The following is a 15,239-nucleotide window of genomic DNA, read 5'->3' as shown; positions in this document are numbered from 1 at the left end:
TTAAGAGCACTGACTGCTCTTCCAAAGGTCCTGAGTTCATTCCCAGCAAACCACATGGTGGCTCACAACCATGTGTAATGGGATCTGGTGCCCTCTTCTGGTGTGTCTGAAGAGAGCAACAGTGTACTCACATACATAAATAAATCTTAAAGAGAGAGAGAGGGAGGGAAGGAGGGAGGGAAAGAGGGAGAGGGAGAAAAGAAAAGAAATGATTAGAGGGCTGGAGGGATGTCTCAGTGGTTAAGAGGTCCGACTGCTCTTCCAGATGCTACAATTGAATTCTCAGCATGGTGGCTCACAACTGTATATAATTATAGTCCTAGAGGAGCTAATGCCCTATTCTGGCCTCTAAAAACACTATATCCACGTGATATACAGACATACATGCAGGCAAAACACTCATACACATAAAACAAAACTAAAAGAGAAAACTAAGCCAGAAAGCATTAGAACCCAAGAACCTAGGACTCACACTCCCAAAGCCCTACCTCAATTTAGGCCATGGCTAATGACGGAGCCATTTCACATTTACCATGATTATCAAGAGTTCTGCTGAAAATCCCACACATGCACACACACAAGCTGCTTTAGCCTTCTCACCGAGAGGTAGGGGGTGCTTCTCCAGCCCCCCAGTCTTCCCAATTGTTCTTCATTTCTGAAGCCAGTATACCAGCCAAGAGGCTTGACTCCTGAGGAGTGGCCTTTAGTCCAGGCATGGGGGCTATGCTGGGTGTCACCTTGCTGAGCCTGTCTTCTTGTTCAAGGGTAGATCCTGCATTCTGGTCTTCCTATTCGAGGTGGGTAGGAGACAAGAGACCTATTTGTGCTCTTCCTATCTTTTTGCTAATTCCCTAAAAGTTGCATCTTTCAACCCTGCCCCATCCCTAGCCTGCTTGTGTTATATATTTTTCTCGGACCCACACACCTTTTGCTTGGCTTCTTCAGCCATGCGTTTACAGGCCTGGCGCAGGATGCGAGACTGGCTACCCTTGGGTGCAAGCCGATGTGCCTGTTCATCCTTTAGGACCTGAAGTTCTGGGGGTAGGCGACTAGTAAATGGGGTGCCCAAATTGGAGCCTGCTGGTTCAGTTATTACTGCATAGAGGGAAGAGAAGACATGATTGTTCTGGGGCTGCTGCCACCAAGTCTACTTGGCAAGGGACACATCAGTGTCTCTAGGCCTCCATGGGAAGAGGCCATTTTGACAAAAATCAGGAGTGATAAAGGCTTAAGGAGGAAAAAGTCCAAGTTGGGGGAGGAAAGAGGTGTGGCATCCAGAGAGTGGGGAGGGAAGAAACCAGGAACTCTGATGACTCACTGGTGACACGGCCGGCAATAAAGGGGTGATGTAAGAGGTCTGGCCAGGACAGACGCTGCCGGGGGTCCTTGGTGAGCAGCCCCTGCAAGAAATTCTGCAGAGAGAAATCAAACTTTACTGGCCCTTCCCTCCAGGCTCTCCCTATCCTCTCAGCAGTACTGATGAGCAGACTCCTGTATCTGTTCTTAATGCAGCCCAAATACAACCTTAACAATGCTTTCCTTAGGATCCCAGGCAGACCGCTGCCTTCATCTCCTAGGGAGCCATGACTGTTATTCACATAATCCACGAGCAAAAACAAATCCCTGAGTTACCAACTCTGTGGAGTAGGGAGAAAAATCTGGAAGGTGGGGATGGCACCTGCACAGTCAAATCCAGAAAGCAGACATCCATAGTCATGGGTGGCCTGTGGGTGGGTGTGGACAGATGCATGTATGTACAGTTAAACACATACACAAGCACACACAAGCAATGGTTCAAAGATGTATTTGGGAACACTCAAACACAGAAATCTTCCAGTGAATGTTCAGATCGGGGAGGGATGGAAAGGGTCTATCTGTTAGGATGAAACCCTTAATTAGATCTGAAACAAGAAGAGAAGGTAGGAGCTGGGGTGCTTGATGGCTGGATGGCTCAGTGCTTGGATGCACTCACTGTTCTTCTTCCAGAAGATGGGGGTTTGGTTCCCAGTGCCCATACCACACAGCTCACAACTGGCTGTAACCCCACCTCCAGGAGATCTGACACCTGGAGCCTTCAAGGACACCTGCAGTAATACACACACACTTAAATAAAAGTAAAACTAAATAAATAAACCGAAACAGAAGAGAAGGTGCTATGGCTGTGAGCACCCTGCTGACACTGGTGACTGGAGGAACTGCAACTGTCCCTGAAGGTTCCTGCAAAGCTGCCTGAGGAGGAACGAATGTTCTAGGTGTAGTTCCCACATTTAAAGCTCCTTTATTTAACTTGTTTGAAAATGACTGGAGCATCCACAACTATCTAAGTTAGGGGGAAACGTGTCCCCTTCCATCCTAGTCGGCACAGGCTGCAGGAGCTACCACCCTTAAATCTGGCAGACCTTAGAACAGACTCAGAGTAGCCTCCTGGGACTACGCACCTGCAGTAGGAAAGCAAAGCTGTTGGGCCTGCACCAACTTTGGAAGAAAGGTTTTGGAAAAGGGTGGGGATAGAGACTGGCAGGTCCCTGACATAGACATAGTCATCCCCTCTTTCCCTTCCATTACCTTGAAGCAAGAACTAATGGTGGAGGGCCAGCGCACAGGGTCCTTAAGAATGAGGCTAACCAGTTGAAAGATGCTGGTGGTGTAGAAGGGAGGCGTGCCGACAGCCAGCTCATACAGGATGCAGCCTACAGACCAGAGGTCTGCTGTGTGGTCATATGGTCGCTCCTCCACCAGCTCTGGAGACATATAGAGTGGTGTGCCTTTGATCGACGTCAGCACCATGGTGTTGGTGCTCATAGCTCGGGCAAATCTGTAGAGGTGACAGGATGGAAATACAAAAGAAAAGGGTCATCGTGACCAACTCATATCTGGAAAAGTACACCTGTGGACAGGGGCTGATGAGATGGCTCTGTGGTAAAGGTATCTGCCATCATGCCAGATGATCTGAGTTCTACCCCCAGGACCCACGTGGTAGAAGGAGGGAACTGACTCCTACAAGTTGTCCTCTGGCCCCTGTAAGCATGCCATGTCACATGGGTCCCCACAGCTCATATTACAATAAATAAATACATACATACATACATACATACATACATACATACATACATATTTTTAAAAAGAAAATTAAGCTGGTCAGTGGTGCATGCCTTTAATTCCAGCACTTGGGAGGCAGAGGCCTGTGGAACTCTGGGTTCCAGGCCAGCCTGGTCTACATAGTGAGTTCCATAATGAGGTCCATAATGAGTTTAAATCTGGCCTCTTTCTATGTGTTAACTATGGGATAACCTGAACCAAAGGAGACACAGTACCATCAATTAGTTCCAAAGGGCCAGCCAAAGCCCTGGCCTCCAGCTCTGACTCTAACACGAGCTGGAGTACGGTTCTTATGTAAGGCCAGTGGAGAGTCTACGACTCCCTGAAGAAGCAGCCCAGATGGAAGCTTAGAAACCCTACCCAAAGTCACAAAGTTTGATGCCACCACCCTTGGCGAGAAGAATGTTCTGCGGTTTCATGTCTCGGTGTAGGATGCGGTGGGAATGCAGATAGTACAGGGCTGACACCAACTGGGCAGCGATGGCCTGAACCTAGGGGTCAGACAAGTGAGAGACAAGGTCAGAGGATGGAGCTAGCTGGCAAGCCAAAGACGTCCGGAGCTGAGGCTGATGCGATTTTCTGTTCTTTCCTTCTCTTCTAGAACTTCACAGTTCTCTATGGCCTCCTTGGTTTTTGTTCCCCTTCATTCGTCCTTTTATCTGCTCACTCATTTATTCAAGGAAAATCTATTGTATCTCTCTTATTGGCTGCATGACCACGAACAAGTTCTTTTGTGCTTTCCCGGAGTCGCCATCTATAAGGTGAGAATACAGTGCACACCGCCCAGGGCTAGAGTGTAGATAACGGACAGAAAGCATGGAAATCAATCGTCAGAAGGGCGCCTGGCATGAGGGAAATAGTTTGTGCACATCAACTGCTTTAAATAAGGGAAACTGCCTTATCTCAAGATACACGATCCCTCAAACAAGGCAAACAAGTCAGGAAGATAACGATTTTTGTTTAGTGGGGTTTAGTTGAGTCTCACAGACCTCAGGCTGGCCTTGAACTCACTATGTATCTGAGGATGACCTTGAATTTCTGATTCCCTTGCCTTTTTCTCACCAGTGCTGAGACTATATGTATGTGCCACCAAGTCCAGTTTTATGAGTACTGGGAATCCAACCCAGAGCTTAAGGTATGCTGGCAAGTACTCTACCAATTGAGCCACACAGCCCTGGGTTAAGGTGACTACTTACAGGCAGTGATAAGATTTCTGGGGTTGGAGGGTACCTACTAAAGAGTATAAAGAGACCCCTAGGGTGATTGTAGGGACACTTTTCAACCAAATCCTATTACCAGCCTCTTGGTCCTAAGGGTGAATCCTCGCCTAATGGTAAGCTTCTCTTACTGCTCTAAAACTGGCCATTCTTCCTTAAGGGCATAATAACCATGACCAATATCCACAACATTAATAGTAGCTATTTATCATTTTTATGAATTAAACTATTAATCTTCAAATAGCCTTACAAGGTAGATATTATTATTATCTTCATTTTACCAATGAAGAAACTAAACTCAGGCTGGAGAGTTGGCTCAGTGGTTAAGAACACTGACTGTTCTTCCAGAGGTCCTGAGTTCCATTCCCAGTAACCACATGGTGGCTCACAACCTTCTATAATGGGATCCGATGCCCTCTTCTGGTGTGTCTGAAGGCAGCTACAGTGTACTTACATACATACAATTTAATTAAAATAGAATAAAAAACACACTTAAGAAGAATTGTCAGAAGCACGCCTTTAATCCCAGCACTCAGGAGGAGAGGCAGGAGGATTTCTGAGTTCGAGGCCAGCCTGGTCTACAAAGTGAGTTCCAGGACAGCCAGGGCTACACAGAGAAACTCTGTCTCGAAGGGGAAAAAAGAAGAAGAAGAATAATTATCAGGGGCTGAAGAGATGGCTCCGTGGCTAAGAGTACTGACTGCTCTTCTAGAGGTCCTGAGTTCAATTCCCAGCAACCACATGGTGGCTCACAACCACCTATAAGGAGATCTGATGCCCTCTCCTGGCCTGCAGGTATACATGCAGCAGAGACTCACACATTAATAAAATAAAATAAAATAAAATAAAATAAAATAAAATAAAAAATTGTCAGGGCTGAGAAGATGGCTCTCCTGGTGAAATGCCCACTGCACCATCATGAGGACTTGAGTTTGGGTTCTCAGCATCTATGTTAAAAGCTGGGCCTGGCGTCTCACATCTATAGCCCTGATGTTTGGGGGAAGGGGTAAAGATAAGCAGATCCCTAGAGCTTGCTGGCCAGCCAGTCCAGCCAATCATCAATAGTCTTCAGGCTCAGTAAGAGATCGACTTTCAAAACATGGAAAACACTGGAAGAAGACAGAAACCTTAACCTCTGGACTCTAGATGCGTGCACATGTGTGAGCACATGCACCTACACATATGTGCACATACACAAACATGCCCTCATACATGAAAGACAGACACATGCACACACATACACATAAATAGACTCTTGACGCCCTTAGCTTGCATCCTAGCTCTTCACCGAGACAGAGATCCAAGGTGTGGGAACATTTGAGCCAGGAAGCATACCTGGTCTTCGGGAAGTTTTCCATCATCTTCCAGAATCTGAAAGAGTTCTCCCTCGGCATAGTCTGTCACCACCACCACCTGTGAGGAGAAGGCAGCATGACACTGACAGAACAGTCGTGCACTCTGTGGTTGGGAAATGCCTGGGGTCCTTGGGCTTGGAGAGAGGCGACCCAAGCCCAATGCCGTCAAAACATACCTCTTTGTCAGTCTCAAAGCTGTCGAGCATATGCACAATGTTGGGATGCCACAGACCCCGCATGATTTCAATCTCTCGTTGCAAATTCCTCAGCTCTTTCTCTGAGCGCCCCAGTTTGGGGATGAACTTCAAGGCCACCACCTGTCATGGGTAAAGGGAGGAGTCAAGGCCATTCTGGCTGAACTGCCAGAGACACTCTCCATTCTGTCAGGCAGCCTCTAAGCAGGGCTGTCTGTACGTGTGAGGTGTCTGGCTTGCATGAGCTATCACACATGCTGGGGCGGGCTTTGGTGTTACAGCTGTCTGTGAGTCATTTCTGATCCTGTAAGTAAACCCTCACTTATACTTGTTTAAGAAACCCCAATAAAACTTACTGGTGGACTCGTGTTCTCTCTCTCTCTCTCTCTCTCTCTCTCTCTCTCTCTCTCTGGAAATATTTCAAGTTTTATCTTAGAGCTCCACAATTCAAGATGTTATACTTTTTGACCAACTCTTAGTATAAATGTGAACATATACTTAACCCCTCACCTTAACTTTCCCCCAGGGTACTGTGGATCTACTCTGGCTTTGTCAGCCCATCACTAGAAGGAAACAGTTACTGGCAAATAGACTCCTTTGATGGAACTCTGGGAAAGGTTTTCTGATCTAAGCAAAGGACTCACGGTGAGATTTGGGGAAAGGGGAAGGAAAAGGTATAGATGGAAGACCAGATTTCAAGGTGTTATCTTTTCTCAGGTAATACAAAGGACAGTGATAATTTTTGTCGTTCAGTAGGTGTCAGGCATTGTATTAAGTGATTAAGTGTGAAACACATTTAATCGTCAGACCCTATCACTCTTTCCCCATTGTACAGTTTGGGACACTGAAGCATGGGATGGTAAGGTAGTTTGTTCTAGCTCTGAGCTGGGATCTGATTCCAAGAAATCAAGTTTCTGGGCTATATACCCTAGGAAGTATGCTGGTGTCAGGTTCTAGAACTACACACTGTGCAACCCTTCTGCCTCACGTTTCTATTGGACAAGCGGGTCACCAAATCCCACTTAAAAGATATCCTTGTCATCTACCTGAGCACTGTATTTTTTTCGGCCCTTATACACTCTCCCAAAAGAGCCTTCTCCAATCATCTCCAAAACGTGGTACTTTTCCATGGCAAGGGTTTCGGGGTCTCTCAGAAGGTAGAAAGAAGACGGTGACAAAGAGCTATAGATCCAGGGAGAGTTCCACACATCTGGGAGGCCTGGCTCATAACATGGGAGAAAGATACATGTTATCAACCTTGCTTTTCTTCTATTTTTCACAATAACCAAGGCCTCATAAACATGACCAGGGTGGAAAGATGATCAGGAGTGTCTCCCCCACCCCGACCCCCCCACCTCCCCACCTAGGCTAGGTGCCCATAGCACACTGGTGTCCCCTTTCCCCTCTCCACCAGCGATGTTCACACGCTCCTTCTAAACTCTCCCAGGTTCCTGACACCCTCAGCTTGCTCAGCACCGCCACTCTGGCCCCCGAGCGGAGGTCCCCTAAATTGCTCCCAGTCCTAGATGCTCCAAGCTCCCCAGGCTGAGTTCAGGCTGGCGGCTCGGGGCCTCTAGCTGGGTCCCTCCCAGCTGCCTGCGTTACTTTTCTCCATTCCTCAATGATGCTCTCGTTAGTTTCCCCACTCTTACCAGTTTTACTCCGTGGAACTGATTAGAAGTTTAAAGGACAAAGCTCTCAGAGGTGTGTGACAGATGCAAACTGCCCATTGGCACTTTGTAGGGCACTTCTGTCGCTTGGCTAGCGGGCCCCACGAAGGATCTAGAGTCTTCAGTTGCCTAGAAACGGCCCCGGCTTTCTTTTACTCCGCCCCGCCCTTGTTTTCCGCCTCTAACTTCCCAAAAGGTGTTTCCGGTTCCGGCCAAGAGCCGGAGAAGACATGGCGGCGTCTGCGTCGACAGCTGCTGGGGAAGAGGACTGGTAACTTTGGGTCATAGGTTTTGGCTGGCTGCCTGGATCTGGTGCCGGGAACTAGCAACAGCTTCGGACCGTCCGAACCACGGGCATAAAGGGTGGATCAAGGGGCGAGGGATGGAAGAGACATCCTTTCGTAGGCGAGCTACTGGACCGGGAACGGAGGGAGGAGGGACGCTGATCTTAGAAGGAACTGGGTCTAAGGCAGCCTTGCCAGCTGGGCCCACGCCTTATCGACCCCATTGACCCCTCCTACGGGCCTAACCCTCCCCACTTCTCCCTGATGTGATTTTCTGGGCCCTGGAGGATGGCAATCATCACACCTCCCGCCTCTCGGAACGAACGCCCTCCTCATGCCCCTTGGACCAGTCCATTTCTGCCTACGCGTTCCTCAATTTTCCCATATCCCTGACAGCACTAATAACTATTGTCAGAAAAGCCTTACTCCCCTCCCCTCATAAGCCCTCCTACTCTCTCGAGCATTCTTAATAAGAAACCAAAAGCCTTTAAAGACTTTGGGTTTTGGACATAAGATAAAAATGTGCTCACTCCATATTTAATTAGCTTGATGTGATGCTGACCAAACCAGCTAGCTCCTGCGAGTCAGTGTCAGCTATTAAAAAAAAAAAAAAAAAGTGGGTGTGGCATTACCTCATAGAGTAGTTGGGAAGATGGATCACCATGGATTCGTAATATGCATAAGCCTGCTTTTCATTAATTGCTGAAGTATTAAGACCTCAAGAGACTAGGTAGTCCAAAGGACATCTGTTTGAGTTAAGGCCTTACACTGTTAGTATTAGGACAGCCTATTGCGGACCCCCGTCCCCACCCCACCCCACCCTCACCTGTAACCTATGACCTTATTTACTCCCAGTCTGTATCTTATATCCAAGGCTCAGGTGACCCAAGGTGGGCAAAGTACTGAAGGAAGTCTTAACTGAGACTGCACCTCGACGTTACGTTGGTTTAGGGAGCCCAGCCAGACTAGTGCTTTTCACTGTTGTGACTTCTAAGATTATGAAGGGACACCTGAGCCATGACAGCATAGTGTTGACTGCACTGGTCTATAGCAGCCAGAATGTCTTTTATTATTATTATTAGTAGTAGTAGTAGTAGTAGTAGTAGTAAAATAATAAGCTTTAAGAAGAATGCTAATAATAACCATCACTATAGAAGTGATACTGGGGTGTGCTACCTCTAGATGGAGAGGAAATGTATAAGAAAGTGAATATAGGCTTCATATCACCTGGGTAGGGCTGTGGACAATCACTCTTCTTCGATGTCATTACAACTGCTTTTTCTATGTTTAAATGTGAACCCTCTGACTTATATCGGGACCATGAACTCTGATCAGGATTAACTAGACATCCAGGGTTATGTGTACACCCAGTCCTCAGACTGCCCTTCTCTGTTTCCTTTTTAAGGGAGGGGGGAAAAGATCACTTAGACTAGCTACTGTGGCTCAGACATTTGTGCACTTTAATATAAACAAATCATTTATCTCTCATAGTAGCCCTAGTGAACATGCTGTATTATCACTAGGTGGTAGACAGTGAAACTCAGGTTTCTAAAAATAAGTAACCTGACCACATAGCTTGGTAAATAGTTTCTGCTCTACTATTAGCTACAAGGCCTATAACTCTTTCTAATGCAATATAGCTTTTATATTACCGAGACCTGTTCAACCTGATATGTCCTTTGAGGATGTTTAGACTGACTGGTACTGGCAAGTTTATTGGCAGTACCCAGAACACAGGGATCTGCGCTAAACAGTAGCATAGGTAGGCAGCAGTAGTATTGATAATCTTGTTAATAATGAATGGATGTCATATATGTAGGACAGAAGGAATCCCACTAAAGGATAACTTAAGCTGTAGAAATTTAAGCAGGGAGCCAGGACCTGGCTCTGATTGGTCCCATTCCTCCTGGGTTAAGGTTTGGTTAGTTTTAAATCTCTAAGAATGTGTTTTCTCAAGTTAGCAGTGTGATCTCTAAAAATTTAATTCCCATGTTTTCTACCTGGCTAGTTGACTACTTGAAGAAACATTTCCCCGTGTTAAAGAATAATTTGGCCAGAGAATGTATTCAGGCAGATGTTTTTTTAAAGTCAAGTCTTCATCAGCCTTGGCAGCTTCAGCAGGGAGAGCTGCAATGGTGACTCAGTCTCCCCCTTACTCTCCAGGGTTCTTCCCTCTGAAGTTGAAGTATTAGAGTCTATCTATCTGGATGAGCTACAGGTGATGAAAGGGAATGGCAGGTATGTATTCAGCTAGGGGCGGGCAGGGGGCTCAGGCATGAGAGAGTTCTGCACAGAATCCGGACTTAGGATACTATGAGCCTCCCCTCACAGAGGTGAAGTTTATCTACTATTCCTTTAATCCTCCCCCCACCCCCACAGAGAAACAAGTCCCACGTGCATTCCTCTCCCTGCTTTACTGTCTCACCCACTCCTCCCTAGCTCTCAAGCCCCTGCCTAGTCACATCCCACGTCTTCACTTCATCCACCTGCAGATCACCATGGGAGATCTTTATCACTCTGCACCCTGCCACCGCAGAGGTCCAAGATTCGCAGTTTGTCTGCTTTACTCTGGTTCTTCGGATCCCAGTCCAGGTGACTCTTCTTCCGCACAGTAGTGAAGGGAGGCGAGGGGAGAGTCCCTACAGTGCATCACTTTAATGACTATTTGTTGCTTTTCGGCATCAGTATCCCCACGAGGTGCCACAGATCTCCATCCGTAACCCTCGAGGACTTTCAGATGAGCAGATCCACAAGTAAGGCTAGTTGGAGCAGGGACAATTCAGAATCCAGCTCTGCCTGCAGAAGGAAGGGGGTCGCTTTAATATTGACCTCTCGGTTTTTTTCCAGGATCTCACAGGCCCTGGGCCATGTGGCCAAAGAAGGACTAGGCACTGCCATGCTCTATGAACTCATTGAGGTAAAGTGTGATGGCCTGGTAAAATGTTCTTCCTTCCAGGCAACATTATATCTATAGCCAGTACATTTAGTGTGTGTTTGCATAAGGCCTCAATTAGTCTAGAAAGATAACTCCCATGTCTCAAAAAATAAAAATAAATAAAGTTTATATATATATATATATATATATATATATATATATAGAGAGAGAGAGAGAGAGAGAGAGAGAGAGAGAGAGAGAGTTGAGTAGCTCCCCCTGGGGTTGTCGGTTCTAAGCATCTTGATGAAAAAGTACTTCTCTTTGACCTTGTTGTCAGGGTTTTTTTGTTCATTAGTTTTTTTCTCTCTTGTTTATTTATTTATATTTGTTCTTTGTTAGGGTTTCTGTTGCTGTGATAAAAACACCATGGTCAAAAGTAACTTAGGGAAGAAAACATTTATTTCATCTTATACTTCCAAGGACAGTCCATGACTGAGGGAAGTCAGAGCAGTAACTCAAGGCAGGACCCTGGAGGCAGGAAGAAGCCATGGAGGGATGCTGCTTCCTGGCTTACTCACCCTGACTTGCTCAGCCTGCTTTCTTATAGCTCCCAGGACCACCATCCCAAGGGATGGCCCACCGACAATGGTCTGAGCTGTTCCCCCTCAGTCATCAATGCCTTACATTGTGCTAGGCATTTGCCATAGACAATGGCTTGCCTACAGGCCATTTTTATGGAGGTATTTTCTCAGTTTTGGTTCTTCTCAGATGATTCTAGTTAACCGAGACTGGGTTTCACTGTGTATCTCTGGCTGGCCTGAAAGAGAGAGCCATCTGCCTCTACCTCCCAAAGGCGTGTGTCCCCATGCCCTGCATTTTCTCTGCTTCAATTTCAGTACTTTTTCTTTTTTCTGTACTGAGGTTCCAACCTAAGGCTTTACAAATATTAGACAAGTGCTCTACTGCTGAGCTATATCTGTAACATTTTTAAAAATTTTGTAATTCTGAGAATGAGTTACAAAGTGGTTAAGCAAGCCTGGAACGTCCTGTCCCTATCTCCCAGGTAGTTGGTATTATAAGCCAATGCATAGTGGTGCACACTTGTGATCCTAGCACTTGGGAGGTGGAAGCAAGAGAATCCATAAGTTCAAAGCACCTTTAGCTACTCAGCAAGTTCAAGGATGGCTTGGGCTACCTCAAACTCTGTCTTTAGAAAACAGAAAGAAAATTGTATATTCTTTCTAGTTAAGTAAACAACTCACATGACAGAAAGGCCGAGTAACAAAATACATAGGTAACTTTTCTTGTTTGAGGTTAAAAACACATAAGCATGGTCACCCTTGTTTCCTACTTGGGGTTCATGAAGGAAAGTCTTCAGAGTAAGGTGAAGATGGGTGGGGGCATGTAGTTGTCCTGGGTCAGACTCCAGTGCAGCTTCTGGAACTCCATAGTGTTAGCTGTGCAAATGCACGTTTCATAGAGCAACTTGATGCTTTTAATTGCTGTCCATTTGGGTTGTCCATTTGAACAAATGCATTGCCCCATGGGGGAATTTTACTTGAAGAATGTAAAGGGCCTCTGAGGCCCAGCTCAGTGGTGTGTGCTAATAAGGCTAGCACAGGGAAATCTTAAGGAAAAGGATCTCTGGAGCCCAAGAACTTGGGCCAAGGCAACAAAGCCTGACTCCTGATTCAAACAAAACAAACAAAAGAGGCAATGAAAATGAGGTGTGTTTGTTTAGGTTTGTTTTGTACTTTTGAGACAGTCTCACTGTGTAATCCAAGCTGGCCTCAAAACTCAAAGCAATCCTCCTACCTCAGCTTCCTGGATGTTGGAGCTGAAGCTACCATGCCACATGTCAGTGACGATGAGTCTTGGGTATTTTTTTTCTCTCTAAGGTATATTATTTTTTATCTCTAAGTACATTAAATGTGACTTAGTGAGAGAAGTAATTGACTTAGATATTGAAACTAGGAAGGCCAAGTGAGGAGGTGCTGAGAGGATCCTTGCAAGGAAAATTACCAGGACAGGAATGTATAAACAGGAGGTAACAAATTAGGCTTGGTGGCATCCCTCACGTCCAGCCAGCTAGTCCTGGAAAAAGTATGTGGAATGTGTTCGCAGTCTCCTGCCTCCGTGTTTCACCAGCGTCTTCTCTCCTTTCAGAAAGGGAAGGAGATTCTCACGGATAACAACATTCCCCACGGTCAGTGTGTCATCTGCCTCTATGGTTTCCAGGTGGGTTTCTCAGCTGGGATCTGGGAGGAGTTTGTGCAGGCAGGGAAGGGCTAGTGAGCGGACACTAACACAGGACTGTGCATCTGTCTTCCTACAGGAGAAGGAGGCCTTTACCAAAACACCGTGTTACCACTACTTTCACTGCCATTGCCTTGCCAGGTACATCCAGCACATGGAACAAGAGCTGACGACACAGGAACAGGAACAGGAGCGGCAGCATGTTGTCACCAAGCAGGTAGACATCACCAGACCCACTATCTCTCCTGGTACCCATAGACTTTCATCTCCATTTCCATCCCTCACTCTGGTGGCCTTTCATCCTTTTACTTCTAGATCCCTTTGAGATTCTTACCCCTGTCCAGGAAGAACAGCATCCTTGTATATAGTGACATACATATTGCACGCAGCTTTGCAGCATTTCCACGCCTCTCCTCCTCTCCCCTTTCCTCCTCTGTTCTGCCTCATTGCTGAGCATCAGCTAACGCTTGTGCCCTTTGACCCCAGCCCTCCAAAGACCAGGCTGGCTGACAGGGAGCAGGATGTAATTTCTTCTCTTGTTTTAGAAGGCAGTCGGTGTGCAGTGTCCTGTGTGCAGGGAGCCCCTTGTGTATGATCTTGCCTCGCTGAAAGCAGCCCCTGAACCCCAACAACCCATGGTAAGGGACTTCCTTCTGCTCTAAGCCGGGCTTTCTCTAAGGAGAGAGAAATGGCATCTTGTCTCTGCTGAATTCTCTGAAGTTGGGTTTGATTTGCTTAAGACTACTCTGTAAAGCCACAGCTTCCCCCACCCCCACCCCCACCCCCACCCCCCTTTCCCCCAGGAGGCTAAGGCTTCAGAAGCCCAACTCTGAGGAACAAAACCAAGAACTCAATATTGGGAATGTGGCTCATTTGGTGGTGCACTTGCCTAGCACACATAAAGCCTAGGTTTGGTCCCCAGCACTGCATTAAAAAAACCTGGTGTGGTTCACTCACATAATCATGGCACTCAGGAAGGATAAGCAGTTCAAGGTCAAGTTTGAGACCATTCTGGGCTATATGAAATTCTTGTCTAAAACAAAACAAAAAACCAAGAACCTTGTGCAGTTCCCTAGGACTAGAAGGGTTAGGGTTCAAGTCATCTGTCCGTCTTTCTCACTTAGTTTCTTTTTCTCCTGCCATTTGCTTCCTTTCCTCCAAGGAGCTGTACCAACCCAGTGCAGAGAGCTTGCGCCAACAGGAAGAGCTCAAACTGCTGTATCAGAGGCAGCAGGAAAAGGGTGGCATCATTGACCTTGAGGCTGAACGGAACCGATACTTCATTAGCCTTCAGCAGGTGAGGAAAGGGGAGGGTTCCCCCTTTAGCCTCAAATGCCTCCAACGTTCTTATGAATGCCATGGCCCCAGTGTGTGCTTCCCTCGGCTAGCAAGGTTGTAGGTTGATGATGGCTGCTGATAGTAGAGAATGGTGCCCCTTGATGCATCACCTCTGCCTCTCTTCTCTCCAGCCTCCTGCTGCTCTTGAGCCGGAGTCAGCTGTAGATGTCTCCAGAGGACCCCAGCCACCTAATGCCCTTTCTGCAGAACAATCTACTTCCCTAGCTGCCCAATCAACTCTGCCAACTCCCCTACCCATGGCTACCCAGTATGCCTATGAGAAGACTTCGGGGGCTGGGCCAAATCAACAGAGGCCGGGTGAGACCCAGAAATCCGTGCTAGATCCTCCACGACCTGGTCGTGGCTCCTGGCGACAGTATGATCGGAGACACCCAAAAGGAGGGGAGTGCTGCGCCCCAAAAGGTACCAGTGAAATCCATGAACTGCCACCTCCTGAGAAGCCTCTCAAGGAGACTGTGGACTTTAAGGCAGAACCCCGTAACAAAGGGCTCACAGGTCATCCTCAGGAGAAGGGGCCTGGTAGCTGGCAGGGCCCCTCAGCTCGCAGGACTCGGGACTGTGCTCGCTGGGAACGCTCCAAAAACCGTACACCGGGTTCTTCCTATCCCCACCTACCTCGGGGCCAGGGAGCATACCGGTCTAGTACTCGCAGGGAGCCCCTGGGCTTGGACTCTGAGGAAGGTTCCTAGCAGTACTGTTGGGGGACAGGGATTTGGGGTGGGAGGGAGGCAATAAAGAGATTTGACCTTTGCTTAACAGCATCTAGGTTATGTGGTATGACTCTTTATGGTAAGGGGCTCCCACCTTTCTTGTAAGTCTGTTCACCAAAGGCACTAGGATGAAGAGGATCTTCCCTGCCAGTGTGGGCAGTTCTGAGAAGGATGATGTCTGTGCACATAGCATGCATTGTTCAGCCGACTGGTTGGTTGT

At 47.2% G+C, this 15,239-nt stretch overlaps 2 protein-coding genes across 4 annotated transcripts in view; one reads left to right on the top strand and one right to left on the bottom strand.

The window, feature by feature from the left end:
• Stk36 (serine/threonine kinase 36) overlaps nucleotides 1-7,660 on the bottom strand; it is a 30,684-nt gene extending 23,024 nt beyond the window's left edge. The window contains exons 1-9 of the mRNA XM_021197329.2: nucleotides 7,518-7,660; nucleotides 6,912-7,084; nucleotides 5,848-5,988; nucleotides 5,652-5,729; nucleotides 3,460-3,590; nucleotides 2,566-2,815; nucleotides 1,319-1,412; nucleotides 926-1,095; nucleotides 601-788 (exon numbers count right to left, since the gene is read on the bottom strand). Coding sequence (XP_021052988.1) covers nucleotides 601-788; nucleotides 926-1,095; nucleotides 1,319-1,412; nucleotides 2,566-2,815; nucleotides 3,460-3,590; nucleotides 5,652-5,729; nucleotides 5,848-5,988; nucleotides 6,912-6,995 — 1,136 coding nt within the window. The 5' untranslated portion in view covers nucleotides 6,996-7,084; nucleotides 7,518-7,660. The remainder of the gene's footprint in view (nucleotides 1-600; nucleotides 789-925; nucleotides 1,096-1,318; nucleotides 1,413-2,565; nucleotides 2,816-3,459; nucleotides 3,591-5,651; nucleotides 5,730-5,847; nucleotides 5,989-6,911; nucleotides 7,085-7,517) is intronic.
• Nucleotides 7,661-7,739: 79 nt separating this feature from the next.
• Rnf25 (ring finger protein 25) lies at nucleotides 7,740-15,074 on the top strand. Of its 3 annotated transcripts, none has more exons than XM_021197333.1 (10): nucleotides 7,740-7,806; nucleotides 9,983-10,057; nucleotides 10,312-10,411; nucleotides 10,505-10,572; nucleotides 10,667-10,736; nucleotides 12,861-12,932; nucleotides 13,030-13,167; nucleotides 13,499-13,588; nucleotides 14,113-14,247; nucleotides 14,420-15,074. In XM_021197333.1, exons 1-10 carry the CDS (start codon nucleotides 7,766-7,768, stop codon nucleotides 14,996-14,998), a joined length of 1,368 nt encoding a protein of 455 aa, XP_021052992.1. In that variant the 5' UTR covers nucleotides 7,740-7,765; the 3' UTR covers nucleotides 14,999-15,074. The 3 variants fall into 3 exon arrangements, with proteins under 3 accessions (XP_021052992.1, XP_021052991.1, XP_029394337.1); XM_021197332.1 differs by having other exon boundaries at nucleotides 13,496-13,588; XM_029538477.1 differs by having other exon boundaries at nucleotides 7,752-7,806; nucleotides 13,496-13,588; nucleotides 14,116-14,247; nucleotides 14,420-15,049.
• Nucleotides 15,075-15,239: the final 165 nt, after the last annotated feature.

Source organism: Mus pahari, chromosome 5 (assembly GCF_900095145.1).
Source record: "Mus pahari chromosome 5, PAHARI_EIJ_v1.1, whole genome shotgun sequence".
Taxonomy (NCBI): domain Eukaryota; kingdom Metazoa; phylum Chordata; class Mammalia; order Rodentia; family Muridae; genus Mus; species Mus pahari.
This window is presented reverse-complemented; position numbering and strand designations above follow the sequence as displayed.